Below are 15,130 nucleotides of genomic sequence, written 5' to 3'. Positions count from 1 at the left end.
CCTGGACAAGTCTCCAGTCCATCGCAGGGCAACACAGAGACAAACCATTCACACCTAAAGAGAATCTAGAGAAGCCAACTAACCTAACAGTCATGTTTTTTTGGACTGTGGGAGGAAGCCGGAGTACCTGGAGAGAACCCATGCATGCTCAGGGAGAACATGCAGACTCCATGCAGAAAGACCCTGGCTGGATAATTCTGAAATATTTTACATCATAATGTCCTGTAACTTTGTTTGATCATTATGTTAACATGCATTCGATTTTTATATTAAATTGTAAAGACTATGTGTTGTTTATTGGAGCTATACGAACAAACTAAACTGAATTGAAATCAACTCAATATGTTAAACACTGTTTAAGTCCTCGGAGGAACTGCATATATACTGGGAATTATTTTTCAAAGTAATATATGCACTCATAATTAGCAGCACAGCCTCTCACACAAGTAAAGTTGATCAAGATAAATTAGTAGAGTGTTTCTGGTTCCAAACTTTTGGCAGAATCTGTAAGCATAGATAAAGATCAAAACAGCACTGACCATTTCCAAATGAATATTCTTCAGATGAACAGTCACTGCATTCATGGCAGCAGCCTCCAAGTTCCTTTGATTTCAGGATTTGTCCTGGTTGGCATTTTTTGGAGCAATTAAAAACAGAGACCTTTGAAAGACACAGTATAATTAGCATATGTTCATCAGACATTGACTTTATAAATTCCTATCTCTTCCTTACATTCCCATAATTCCTCCATTGTGATAGATCTTCACTAAAGGAAATGTTCTTATTTGGCCAGTATTCTCCAACTTTTCTTATGTCCACACCTCTTTTGGACTCTGAGGTGTTCCAAAGCATAATATCATATCCCAAACTGGGATCCCCATTCGCATCAAAGTTGATAGTTGTGTTGTTCACAGTAAGTTTGATATTGCTGATTTCTTTGAAAAGCTGCAGGGACAAATTTAAAGCCATTAATTTGTCACGGAACAGAATATCAATGTCAGAATTATGTTGTCATAAAAACCTGACTTATATCAACAACCCAGAGATTTGGTTACTGTACCTCAAAAGGTGTGAATCTGGTCCGTTCACAGCTCTGATGGTCACATTTTAGTAAGCTTCTGAGGCCCTCAGCAATAACCTGGACGGCCAGATAGATGCCATAGGATTCACCGTGGTCAATGTAGCAGTGCAAGCAGTTTGGCTTGGAAGTCTTTTCCTGGCAGTTACATTCCATGTCCTCTTTGGAGTTATTTATGGAAAGCAAGTAATGCCTTAAAATGGCATTTGAAGTTCCATTAAAGAGAGAACGGACGTAATTTTGGAAACCAGGAACCTCATTCTGACTAAAGATGAATCCAAAAACTGGACCGATCAGTTCGATGCCTTTTATCTCAGAGATCTTTGGAGAAGTAGACCAGGTGTCACTGGCAATCCAGTTCCTGGTGATATTTTGTTTAATTACTGCTTCCAGGATGATACGAACATTGGCATCTTTGGTGAACATGATGATGGCCTCAGCTGTGGACGTGGTTATCTTTTCAATCAGATCTTTTGCTGTTGAAGAGTTTTCATTGAAGTTACCAGGTAGAATCTCTACAAAATCCACACAGATATTATTCTCCTCAAAGTGTTTCTCAAGGCTGTCACTACCATACTTCCCATATTCATCATCACTTCCCACGATTACCACTGATTGCCATGTAAAATTCTTCACCAGCTCTAAAATGGCTTGTGTCTGATATTTGTCACTGGAAACAGTCCTTAGGAAGGTGGGGAACTTATATTTCATGCTGAGCAGCTCACTGGTTGATGCATAACTAATCTGTGGAGGGAAAGAAAAGGATGTAAGAACTTTACACACACCTTTTGATACAAAATATGACACTATCATGGCTTGAAGTTTATGGACCAGAATGCAGTCAGACATTAGAAAGTAGCATGGTGAACTAAAGATACTTTTAGTTAAAAAAAAAACCACATCCCCACATGTATGATGTAAAAACAAGGAAACAATTCAGGTGATTTTCTTTTTATTACTCTTTTTAAAGGGAGTGAAATAATAAACTTTATATAGCAGCCAGTTTTATCCCTGAATCACGCTTAAGCGTTTTGCAATAACCATGGCAGAATTAGCAAATGGAATACTGTGGAATTATTACAGTTCAAGGGTGTACAACTTATTGCATCTAGGCTGTCCTAGATTGGCTTTATTTTCTGTTTTCTTTTGTCACAGACTTTTTTTTTCCAACTGTACAAGATACAAGATGCAATTTGAAGCTCAATCAGGGTCTATTATTTTTTAATGTTGGTTTCATTCACTCTGTAAACAAAATGTGTTTCAATATGAACATATTTAGGTTTAAAGGCATGTAGTGTGATATAATACAGATAGTGAAAGACAAACCTGGGTGACTGATGGTAAAGCTAGTATCCTTGCAACAGCTATGGAGACCTCCGAGTACCTCTCACCAATGACCACCTTTGTCTCGGGTTCAGGCAAGGAGGAATTGATGTACGCAGGTATGAGACACCTCTGAGGGTCTGACTGGTTCTTCAGCAGCTGCAGAGCGGCTCTAATGGCCAAGCTGACGTCTCCACAAGTATCATAGATGTCATATCCGAGGGTGAGGTTTGGCAGCAGTCTTGGTGTACGTCGGTTTATTTCTTCGATGGCGTAGATCATCACTTGGGAGTGCAGAAACGTTTGACTAGTAAACCTGTAAATGAAAGCATTAAATAAACAGTGCATTTTCTATTTATTTGCTGTTTTATTTTCATGTAAAGCATTCTTACTTTTTGCAGGTGATTGTAGCACGGTCTTCTGTTCTGTTGGTTTGCTGGTGAATGGGAATAAGACCCCCAATCATAATGTCCCCAGGAAGGTATGCATGAAGAAAATCATTTTCAGAGCAAGAGTGAAATACAGCTAATAAATTTAGAAATAACCTTAAGAGAAACATGGCTGTTACAGTTTATCCATATGTTTGCACTTTGTATTCAGCTCCCTGTAGTGTGAACTGGTTTCCTGGAAAACTTCTCAAATAAGGTTTCCTCACCACAGTTGTCAATCATTTGCATTTTCAGACTGATTCCTACCAACATCTCTCGAATAACTGACACGAAAATGGTGAGGCAATTTGAATCCTGCTAAAAATCCCACAAAGAGGGATTCATTTCTGACTGCGTCTGATCTCCACCGGAGTTCAGCAGATCAATAAAGGTTTATGTCTTTTACTAGTTGATAATCCAAGTCCAGAAAGTAACAAGCAGGTACAGAGATCAGTTTCAGTCTCTTGTATTTCCAGCTCAAAAACAAAGACTGATGGTTAATCACCTCTTTATGTACAATGAAGGAAAATCAGGGAAAGTTTATGAACTTTCTGGACCTGGATTATCCTCCTCTGTTCTCTTTCCATTTTTCCCTGAAGCAGTGGCCTCTGACTTCTCTGTTCTGTAGTTTTACATTCAGTCCATGAGAGGGCAGCATGATTCATATAAATCAACCTTCGTGTCATTAACTCTCCTATTAATGAAAATGTTTTTGATTAAATAAATACTGTTTTGAAACCATACTTTAGGCCCTCTAAATATATAATAATAATATATAATCTATATTATTAAAGACATTTCATCCAAGCGCTGCGTGTCCCGAGCCGTGACATCATCAATGACCCCTCACCCCCCCACCATGGACTGTTCTCCCTGCTGCCCTCTGGGAAGAGGCTTCACAGCATTCAATGCAGGACCAGCAGGTTCTGCAGCAGCTTCTTCCCCACCGCCATCACACTGATGAATGTTTAGTAAAATGGGTTATTATATTGTATTTTATTATAATTATTATGTTTTATCATTATATATATAAAAAAAAAAAAAGGAGAAAACTAAAAATACACACACATATGTATATAACACTGTTAAAACATAGATTTTTAACAATTTTTCAAGGCTGCACTTAAAAAAAAGAAATGAAATTGTGCAGAGAGCTGTTCCAAACGAAAATTCTTCTTGTTTTACAGTAGTGTAAATAAAATGGCAAATAAATGTGTCTAAGTGTAATAAAACAGAATCTTTCACGACCAGCTGAACATGCAGGATTTAGGCTGAAAGTATTTCTGTAGGCCACCTGTGGTTGAGAAACTAGGACCCTGCAGGGATCAAATGAGTCTTTGGACTTAGCTGACTTCCAACATGCCATCCAGCAGAACATTGTAAAGAACGTCACTTCACTGTCAGCTCATTTCATCATGTGGCTCTTCATGTTAGCTAAGAATTTGAGAACTATTTACTGATTAATGCTAGGTTTGCTTCAGCAAAAAAAAAAAATTGAACAATTCTGCACAAATGATCCTTAATTAAACTAAAAGAGTTTTTATAAAATTAAAAAGCACCAAAACTTTGTCCTTTTGACATGTCATTGAGCAGCTTATTGCACTAATATTTAATCCTTTCAAATGTGAAATACTAAAACACTAACAACCAGGACATATAAGCTGAGTTTGTTGGGTGTTTCTTAATAGTAGCAAAAAAAAAGTGGATTTTATCATAACTTTCATTCTTAACTTTATGATCCTCTTCAGATAAACTTTAAACATGTGATCGTTGGACTTAAGGGACACGTTTCATACATGTCATCCTAACATATGAGTAAGCTTTGATTAACACCGTTACCGTGGAGATCTGGCTGTGACTTCCAGCGCATTGTGCTGAAAATTTCCCCTAATCTCTCGTCTACTGCTGCCGTTCATATATTTCTGTCCAGGACTTCCCCTCCATTGATCTCTGTCCACCATCTCCTCAACTCCCTGGAAGTGCTGAAAAAAATATCTCAGCAACATGATGCTGCCACCACCGTGCTTCATCTATGGGTTGGTGCACTTATTATTATTATTATTACTTATTGCCACATATCATTTTGTAATTGGGACAACATTTTCACATTGGTCTTCAACCAGAAATGGTTGAATCTGAACATATATGGTTTTCATTACCTAATAATTTTCTTCTTCAAAGTTTTCAATAAACTACATTATTAACGTTTCCTGATAACAGATTGTCTCTCCTCAGCAGTGGATGGATCTGTGCTCTCTGATTAATGCTCTATTGAGAGCTTAGGTGGATGATTAAGTCTCACTTAGATTTAAATCTTCTTTTCACTTTGGGGAAAGGGTTTGAACTGTGCTCTGTGACATCTTCAAAGCTTATGGATATTAATTTGAAATATAATCTTTCTTTAAAGCTCTGCAGTCCTCACCCATCAGTCCATTCCTTAGTGCTCACTTTTTATTTGTTCACTAATGTTCTATAATAAACTGGATTTCCTCTCTCACTGAAATTAGTCTATGAGTAAACACAGATGAACTCATTTAGTTATTAATTTCATATCTAAAGTAAGTTGGTAGTAATTTATTTTAATTTTGAATATGGGAATAAAGTGCTAAGAAGCTTAAAAACGTAATTTTCTTTGCAGTGATTCAGTGAGTCTTTCTCCAGCCAAACATATCCAGGTAAAATACTCTGAAGTTTGTCCAAAGGGGGTTACTAAGCACTTTGTAAAATAATCACCTATATTTTAATAAAATTAAAGATGATCATGGATTTAAAATGCAGATTTGATTTATTTCTTATAATGAGATGTATCAGCCCTCACTTAATAATCTACAGGGTCTTGATTGGACCCCTGACTCTCCGCCTTGTGGGCAGAGGTGGAGCAGCCCATAAATGAGGGGGGCTCTGCTCCCATCCAGCTGAAGGAGCAACATGGTGTCTCTAATGGTGGTGGTCTTTGGTATCTTAGCGGCGGGATCTCAGGGCTCTGCACCACGGCGGTATGAACAGTCCAAGGACTTAACGCCCATCCACATCTCTTCTTCAAAAACGCAGGACGCAAAACGCTTCCAGGAGGTCCGCAGGAGCGACGAGAGAAGCGCGCAGCTGCGTCAGGGCGCGCGCACAGGTGCAGACTCCTACCTGAGGACCGGGGGACGGAGAGATGACGCAGGTGGGTGTCCTCCTTCAACATGGAGGAGCAGCGTTCCTCCATGGGGCCACAGAACAAAAGAAAAGCAAACAACAAACGCGCCAAAAGTAAAGAAGAAATATTAAAATTGGTCCAAATCAGTTACAATCTAATTCTGTCAGCACCTATAACCATAAGAAATGTATTTATTATACCACAAAAACTTGAATAAAAAATGTTAATTCTCAAAATAATGTTAGTGGGTGATGATGATCTGCTAAAGACATAATTAGTTTTGCTCTTAAAAATAAGATAATTAGATATTATGCACTTAAAGTTCTTTAATACATTAAACTCATTTTAAATGTAATTCATATTAAACTTAGAATGCTTAAATGACTTCAAGAAAAATTGACTTGCTTATATGTCATATTTCACTATAACAGGGGCCAGGACCAGTTCTACAGGCGCTGGCCTCTGTTGGCCCCTGTTGGCGCCTGTTGGCCCCTGTTGGCGCCTGTTGGCCCCTGTTGGCGCCTGTTGGCCCCTGTGTCTGTGAATATGCGCTCAGTCTGAATTTACACATCCACTGACATTTTAGTTAAAACTGACAGAACATCAACTTGTATTCATGTAGAATTAATTTCCACTCAGTTCTGCATTGATTTTAATTTGTTATTGAGTCTTAACATGTAGAAAATTCCACTATTTGATGCTGCTTCAGTCTTTTACACTAGTTGGCTTTTCTTCAGTGCATATCCTTCCAATAAGTCCTGGTTTTATGGCTCTAAGCTCAGTCTTCCTAAAGCTCCACCATCTGGCTGCTTGCAGCCGACTGGAGATTCTCCAGCAACTATCAGAAACAGGACAGGCACTGGACCTCCCCTAAACAAATAAATTATACTTTTTACAACAAGTTTTGCTGTTGCTGCTTTTTTTTTTTTCCTTTTCAGATTTTTATGTGAGTTAATTAATCTCTGCTATTCTGGAGTCTTTTTTTAAGGTTGTACCCAATGCAATAACTCTAAGAAAAAGGAAAAGTAACTGACCAATTAAGTAAGAAAAAGCTGTCAAAAAGTTTGTGTTTTTTTATTTGTTATTATCATCTTAAATCTGTGGGAGGAAGAAAGTCAACTTTTGTTTTTTTACATTGAAATCCTGGCCATTTTGAATATTTTTCGACATTTTGAAATTTAATATTTAATACATAATAAATCTATACATCGAAAGATATAACCAACTATTGCCAGATGCTTGTCTACCCATTTTGATATGCCTTATTACTTTTTCTTTGCTGTATAGTCTGTTGATCTGTTGTCAGTGATGAAAAATACGATGATTGTGTGCGGATTAATTATTTGGTCATCCAAGAAATGAAGAAAATTAAGAGAATATACCAGCATGACAAAGGTTAAAGAAAGACAAATACATTGTAACTATATTTCTCTCTTCTGTCACACCGTAAAATGTAAAACCTCTCATTTTTGCAAAGGAATTAAAATATTTTTTTCATTTACAGCATCAAGAACTAACTGCAAAAATCGTCCAATTGACCTGGTTTTCATCATAGACAGCTCTCGCAGTGTGCGCCCTGCTGAGTTTGAAAAGGCTAAGGCGTTCCTGCAGAACATGGTGGACAGCTTGGTCATAGGCAGAGACGCCACTCGTGTCGGCCTGGTTAATTATGCCAGCACAGTCAAGATCGAGTTTCTCCTCAACACCTACTTTGACAAGTCTTCGGTGAAGCAGGCACTTGGGAAGGTTGAGCCCCTGGCTTCAGGTACCATGACTGGCATGGCCATCAAGACCGCCATGGAAAAAGCCTTCACCAAGGAGGCCGGGGCCCGCTCCGCTTCCACCAACATCGCTAAGGTGGCGATTATAGTGACGGACGGGAGGCCCCAGGACAGGGTGGAGGAGGTGTCGGCTGTAGCCCGATCAGCTGGGATAGAGATCTATGCAGTGGGAGTCGACAGAGCCGATATGGCTTCCCTGCAGCTTATGGCCAGCCAACCACATGATGACCATGTCTTCTATGTGGAAACCTATGGCGTGATCGAGAAGCTCACATCCAAATTTAGGGAAACCTTGTGTGGTAAGGATGATGATAATGGGAGTGCAGATATTGATGATAACGGACTAGGCCCAAATGGCAGGAAAGACCATAATAACAATAAAGGGAACAACGGTATGTCAGATCGGTTCTATTCTAAATACCTGTGAGCATACGGGCAGCATCTTAAAAGGAATCTTCATTTTAAAGCTATTTGTACTCTTCTTTAGTTATAAGTATGAAAGTAACTAATATGCCACTTGTTCTAAGTAAATCTTAAAAGATGTCCAGAACCTGTGAAAAAACTGTTGTATTAATGCGGTTAGCATTAAACATGCATAAAATATTCCAAACTAACAATACTTAAAGAAAAGAAGATTCAAATTCTGGCCACATTCTTTAAAATGTTTGAAACCTCTTAAGATGTTGTCTGTTTTGTTCACAGAAATGTGCCGCTGCTCTAATTTATGCTGCACGCCATAAAACGCCTTTAAAAAAAAGCTACTGTTTCCATAAGAGCTTAAAAAAACGCATTGAAACATTTCAGATTTATTTTGCTAAATTTTTCTAAGAAGTCTAAATTTCCCTCAGTCACTCATATCAACACAAGCGACCCGAGTCGCATCTTTCTTTAAAAGCTCCTTTAAAATACATTTTATTGGAGGATTTGTTTCCTCAAGCTGTTTATGATGTAAACAAAAACAGGCTCAAATTATTTTGACATTTTTCCAAGTTTTTGGAAGGACTCCTCCAAATTTGATCTAACCAACCAATGAAGCTGATTTCATAAAAGCCTATAATGGATTGGCTTAGATTAGCAATAACTAACTTTAATATTAATAACTTAGAGCTAAAGCTTGGTGTTGAAAATAAAAACACGCACAAAAAATTTAAAAACTAATTTGAAAATGTTTACTGTTAAGTATGAAAAAAATAACACCAACTCAGCAGGTTATACCTGCAAAATCCTACTTTATTACTAAAAATAGAACTCGTATCCTAAAAAAAAATACTGCAAACTTTGAAAAGGAGAGAGTGAACAGAACACCAGTCTTCCATAAATGGTCGTTTTTTCCCATTACCATTGTTTTAAAACATATATTACTGAAATATTTCAGCTAAAGAATGTTTGTATTTTTCATCAATTTGGCTTTTTAGCAACTTTTAGCTTATTGTTAATCAACAAGTCATCCAAAGCAGTCTTTTTACAGGTTATCACTGATATCCACAGTTTATTTGTTAAAGTTGCTCAAAATAATTAGGTGCTTTGCAATCACATCTTTTCATTTTTGGTGTAATTGTGTCCTATTGTTCTCATTTAATGGCTATGAAGTAGCCTTTTAAAGTTAAAACTTGTGTAGCTAAGCTAAGCGGTAGCTTCTAGGCATGCTCTATGATCCTGTCACCTTTTTCAAACTGTCCAAGTTCTATTTTAAGCTAATGCATGCTTGCAATAGGTCGCTTTGTGATGCGTAAGGTTTGTCCTTAAAGTTCTCTCCATTTGACTTTAAACAACAATGACTCTTTTAGCTTTAATCAAAATTATCACCATTTACAGGATTGCTTCTGTAATAAAACAAATTTGACTAAATTCTCAAAATGTCATCTATGACATCTAAAAATGTTTGTACCAACTTTTAATCTCTCGATCTCTGAATACATTCAATTCCTAGAAAGGCTCACCAAAGATCTGTTACTAGAATAGCTCGAAATCTCAGAAATTAGACAAAAACACAGATTTCATAAGATTATCTTTCTCCACAGCCAAGATTAGAGAGAGTTCATCTGTTTCAACAGTTTATGCTTTTGGATAACTGTTTGGAAATTAAGTATTAAGTAATAAGGTTGGAGTATTTCAGAGAAAATTATCAATTATTTAAATAAATAAAATGACTGTATTTATGTGTGATCATCCAGCTTGAATCCGTCAGACTAGCGATCTGTGGAATTGGGTATCAGTCATACAACGTTCCAGATATTAAGCCTACTAGTTATTGCATTTGCTACTAACAGAGAAAAGCTTGCTGTTAAACATCCAACCCTTCCAAAGCTTCATGTTCTTAAATAGCACCACTATTTAATATTTACTCTTTCTGCACAAATAATAGCAACTGATGAGAAATAACATCAACGTATTTCTCTAGAGTTGAATTACAGAAATGATACAAGCTTATTGCATGTGACAGATTAACTAATAATTCACAGACTAACCAAATAACACAGATTGTTCTGTGATTTTAGTAGATATAAGCCAATCAGAAACTGAAGGGTTTCCCTTTAGGTTTGGATCCATGTGCTCAAGGACACAACTGTCAGCATATTTGTGTCAACAATGGCAACTCGTACAGATGCAAGTGTCGCTCAGGCTTCGTCTTGAATCCAGACAAGAAAACCTGCTCACGTAAGGATAAAAAACAACAACATTTTTTTAGTATTTCATTCTTCTTTTTTTTAATCTAATCTTGCCCAACATTTGTTAGAGATTAAATCTTATAGATGTTTGGATAATTTATTTAAATATATTTATCAAAGGATTGTACTCAAGCTATTAAATTTATGCAGGTCATGACATGATATCTAAGTAGTAGTAAAGAAGTTATTACATAAATGACAACTTTTCTTAAACAGTTTATAGTTTGCTTCAAGGTTTTTCTGCATTGTCTTTTTGAAAAACAAACTGTAGGTTGCAGAATTGTCAATTCTAACCGCAAAATTCTGTGAATAAAATTTCATGCATGTTTTCTTCATGGTTTGTGATAATTCCAGATGCAACATTTCAAGTGGCATAAAAAAAGTCTGTCAGTGGTGTAGGATTAAACCACAAGTTTACAGCTTCTGCAGAATCAAACAAGTCTTTGTTAATCTTCTGCCAGAACAATGTTTCAACCTGATGTGTTGCTCTGTTTAGGTGCAGACGCTTGCAGCCAGGGACACGACTGCCAGCACGTTTGTGTTAACAGTGGTGACTCGTACATGTGCCAGTGTCAAAATGGATACGTGTTGAACCCGGACAAGAAAACATGCTCACGTAAGAACATAAATCTCTCATTGGATCATAATCTCCAGCTTTCGTGACTGAACGAGTTTTTAGGTTTAAATGTAAAGGTTATCAAAGTCTCCTTTTGCTCACAAGTCAAAGGAGTTTTAAGTTCTTACGTATGTTAGACAGAGCCAAGTGGTTTAACAAATTAAAGGTGTAGTGGAGGATTTTTCGCAAATTTTTGAAAAGACCCGCCCTTTCCACTTAAAAAAAATGCACATGCACAACCATGTACCTGCTCCCAAGAAGGAGAGCATGCACAAGCGCATTTCTCCTCGTGCATGCTTAAAAAATAAAAAAAAAAGCTATTTGCAAGCTTCCTTTCCAAAAGAAGGTTTGGAATTTTCCACTATGTCGGACTCACATCTGTTAAGTGAAAATTGGGACGAGGTCGTAGGACGGCCTTACGTAAGCATATCACCAGAATGATTGACAATTAGGAGGACCACTTATTTTGATGATCCACCTGGAAAAACAACATCCTCCACTATACCTTTAAAGAGTAAAAATAAAAACTGTTAACAAGCAAATAATGACATTTTATGCATAGGATACCTGTAATTAGATTTTATGGGCTTTAAAGGAATAGTACACCCAAAACATGATTAGCCTTCATTTTCTACTCACCCCCATGCTGAACAACACTCTGGAGTACTTTTTTGATATCTCAAATGCATCTGGAGATCTGGGAGGCTTCTTGCTGTCTGCTGACATTCAAATAATGGAGGTCTATGGCGCCCGAGGCAGAAAGGTCCATAAAAGTCCACAAAAAACTATTCCAAGTGTCCTGAGTGGGTAGCGTCCATAATTTACTCGAAACGAAGTCATTTAGAATGTTTTTAGAGCATAAACAGTAGTGTATAGGACTTCCTAAAAGCGCGTTCACGACGCTACGGAAGCCGGCAGACCAAACCAGATGAAAGTGCGCATTCAGCGTCTGCTCTGCCGATAATGCAAGCGTAGAAGAAGAAATGTGCTGTTTACCTGTGCAAAGAAAGAAACAACGAAAGAAAAATGTCTGAGGACTTCAGTGTTGAGGAAGAGCATGAGTTCTTTGCCGAGCTGAATGCGCACTTTCATCTGGTTTGGTCTGCCGTGGTTTCCGTAAACTCGTGAACGTGCTTTCAGGAAATCCTATACACTACTGTTTATGCTCTAAAAACATTCTAAATGACTTCGTTTCGAGTAAATTATGGACGCTACCCACTCAGGACACTTGGAATACATTGGACGAGCAGTATGGAGGAATATTGACACGTTTTTTGTGGACTTTTATGGACCTTTCTGCCTCGGGCGCCATAGACCTCCATTATTTGAATGTCAGCAGACAGCAAGAAGCCTCCCAGATCTCCAGATGCATTTGAGATATCAAAAAAGTACTCCAGAGTGTTGTTCAGCATGGGGGTGAGTAGAAAATGAAGGCTAATCATGTTTTGGGTGTACTATTCCTTTAAGGGCTGGTGAGTTCTACAAAAAATGTAAGATTTTTGCCCTTTTTTGGGCCGACTTTCCAGTTGTGCGAGAACTTTTCAATCTGACCGACTTTCAGCCTGATCGTGTGTCGTGCGTCATGTAGTGTACAGGGGGTCCTGAGGGCCGATTAGCCTCTCTCCACCACCTTCCAATCAGGAGTCCTGAGGTCGGGAGAAAATCAAACATGTTTGATTTTCAGTCGTGGGCAAATCGCTCAGTGGGCAAACTAGGATTCTTCTTTCTCTCAGATGAAAACAAAAAGCAAGGCAAGGGTGCGAGTGAAATGGAGAAATTGACCGACCGTAGTAGCCACGTTTGCTCAGCCATGTCACCTCACTGCGGAGTCTGACGTGGTTTTTAGACATATAGTGTGAGCAGGTAGATCGCATCACAGCTAGAGTTGCACTGATACCAGTATCAGGCGGGGCCCCGATCCAGCACTAAAATGGTAGTATCGGTATCGGCGAGCACCAACCAATAGGGCACCGATACCATTTTGAGAGCCCAAAGTTTCTTCAACTATTGTCACCCATTCCAGGTAGGCAATAAAAAGTTCTACTGGATTCTCTTTGTTTTAGTCTTTTTCCTGCTTCACAAAGGAAGGCAGCAGCTTGACATGAAGCCATGATGGTGATTATTTTACATCCCAGTAGTCTGCAGTTCTTCATAGAGACACACACAATAATTTCAAACAGATGGCATCGGTATGGGCCAATACTGTACAGCCTGGTATCGGGTATCGGTATCGGGGCCAAAAAATGGCATCGGCGCATCACTAATCAGAGCGTCAGGTCGCACATTGTGAGAACAAACATTGTGAGCTGTGAACTCGCACTGTACGACAAAACCGTAGGGTCTAGCTCTAGCTCCGTGCAACGATTGAGAAAATCGCACAGTGTGTGCCCGGCGTTAGGTTTCTCTTTCAATTTGTGGACTTAAAAAATGTTTCAAGATGCTCTGTAATCCATCCAACTACTTGGATGATTTTCTACGGAAAAAAAAAATGTCACCTGATTTCCAGATGTCAAGATAATGTAAAAAAAAAAACTAAAGCAGCTGTTGCTGCAACAAAAGCTGGTTCTAAAAACTATTGACTCTTTGACAACTCTCAGATTAAGTTTAAATTCCTTATTGTAATCTGTAAATCTGTACAAATCATGTAAAATTCAAAGCTTTAAAACTTTTCAATGATACTGTGTGCAAATTAGGGATTTGCCCGTCATGCACTATGGCCGAGGCTTTTTGAAAATGAAAACATCTCCTTTTAGTTTTAGATAAATGTGCACCTGGACATGAATGCCAAAACATATGCCAACAAAGACTACTCCTATATCTACAAATGATAGGCCTGATATTCGATAAAGGCAGACCAGAAACATGCTTGTATAATATCCCTAGTATGTTTTTCTCTTCCTGTTGTTTTTTTTTGAATTTCTTTAGGTATCACAAATTCATTTAAGTGTTTCTTTGTTTGCTGTGTTTATGTGTCTTTTCCAGGTATGGATGCATGTTCTTCAGGCCATAACTGCCAGCATATTTGTGTCAAACGTGGAGATTCATATGTCTGCATGTGTCGTAAAGGATATGTGTTGAATGCAGACAACAAAACGTGCTCACGTAAGGAATTTTGCAGCTACATATTGTTTTGCTTTGGTGGAACACATGCTGTTTTACAGAAGTATAAAGATATATAGCACTGAATTATCTCAAGTCTTCATTCTTATATAATCTGAGGAGATCCTAAAGATGACAAAAATCAGTTTTTCAGTTAGAGATAAATATTGATCATACTGATTATAATGGGATTGAGGCTTTGTATTACTTGCTTTAAAGCCTTTGTCTGTTCAATATGGTTCATACTTTTTTCGTCTCCCTCTAGTGGTCTGGAGCACTTTTGTGGAGCGTTTTCTGTTTTCACATAATTTTATTTCTCTGATTGCAGCATTTTGTTTGCATTTATTTTGTAGATTGTAGGTTTTTGCTTCTATTTTTAGTGATTACAGCATTTTATGTTAAGTATGTTGGCAAAGTTTATCTGTTGCATTTGTTTTTTTTTTGTGTGTTTATGTGTTTTGGGGGAGGAGCATGTAGGACCGCCTAACGTAAACATATCTCCACAATGATTGACAATTATTTACACAATCCACCATATTAGGGAAACCTTGTGTGGTAAGAATGATGCTGGACTATTCTGAGTTTGAAGGAGCATCTGTGTCATGATTTTATCTAAGGCTCGGACCCACATGCAGTGAAACCAAACAGAGAGACACAGAAGAAAAGTTTGACTGACTTTATTGAAGATGTTTAGCTTGATGCAGAGTTTCCCTGAACTCCGCTCAGCCGGAACTGGAAGGCGAGGGGAAGACAGACTGTTAGTTCAGGCTCAGTGGGAAATTTGATTCGTTGATCTTGAAGGAGAGGATCTGATTGTTGACTCATGTTTCCAGAGAAGTGAAGGAACCATGACTCCAATCTATGTGTTGGTTTTCCAGTGTATGTCTGATTTGGTGGAGGGTAGAACAGGGTTTACCCAGAACTCGGACGGTGAAGATGAATGGAGACGCTGATTGCCACTCAGATTTCCTGCTGTACTTGAACGGGTCGTGGT

General features: G+C 38.1%; 2 protein-coding genes across 5 annotated transcripts in view; one reads left to right on the top strand and one right to left on the bottom strand.

Annotated features, from left to right (window-relative positions):
• Nucleotides 1-456: 456 nt before the first annotated feature.
• LOC107091107 (G-protein coupled receptor family C group 6 member A-like) lies at nt 457-2,966 on the bottom strand. Its single transcript, XM_015384859.1, has 5 exons — nt 2,794-2,966; nt 2,405-2,717; nt 1,061-1,822; nt 733-945; nt 457-660 (listed from the first exon to the last, which is right to left on the bottom strand). Exons 1-5 carry the CDS (start codon nt 2,958-2,960, stop codon nt 457-459), a joined length of 1,659 nt encoding a protein of 552 aa, XP_015240345.1. The 5' UTR covers nt 2,961-2,966.
• A 2,771-nt stretch (nt 2,967-5,737) lies between these two features.
• The window catches only part of matn3 (matrilin 3), a 16,623-nt gene continuing 7,230 nt past the window's right edge, over nt 5,738-15,130 (top strand). For 2 of the 4 annotated variants that reach the window (XM_015384849.1, XM_015384847.1), the window contains exons 1-5: nt 5,738-5,998; nt 7,476-8,144; nt 10,291-10,410; nt 10,918-11,037; nt 14,020-14,139. In XM_015384849.1, coding sequence (XP_015240335.1) covers nt 5,758-5,998; nt 7,476-8,144; nt 10,291-10,410; nt 10,918-11,037; nt 14,020-14,139 — 1,270 coding nt within the window. In that variant the 5' untranslated portion in view covers nt 5,738-5,757. The remainder of the gene's footprint in view (nt 5,999-7,475; nt 8,145-10,290; nt 10,411-10,917; nt 11,038-14,019; nt 14,140-15,130) is intronic. The other 2 variants (XM_015384848.1, XM_015384850.1) reach the window with 2 other exon arrangements.

Source organism: Cyprinodon variegatus, unplaced genomic scaffold (genome assembly GCF_000732505.1).
Source record: "Cyprinodon variegatus isolate N-32 unplaced genomic scaffold, C_variegatus-1.0 Scaffold325, whole genome shotgun sequence".
NCBI lineage: Eukaryota > Metazoa > Chordata > Actinopteri > Cyprinodontiformes > Cyprinodontidae > Cyprinodon > Cyprinodon variegatus.
This window is presented reverse-complemented; position numbering and strand designations above follow the sequence as displayed.

Bases quoted from the DNA above. Each gene is read 5' to 3' on its own strand.
- LOC107091107 (XM_015384859.1), bottom strand. From the start codon at position 2,960: ATGTTTCTCTTAAGGTTATTTCTAAATTTATTAGCTGTATTTCACTCT. The intron at 1,823-2,404 runs GTTTGTCTTTCA...TTCCCTCCACAG, and splicing joins CTTTACCATCAGTCACCCAG to ATTAGTTATGCATCAACCAG. The intron at 661-732 runs GTAAGGAAGAGA...TGTCTTTCAAAG, and splicing joins AATGGAGGAATTATGGGAAT to GTCTCTGTTTTTAATTGCTC.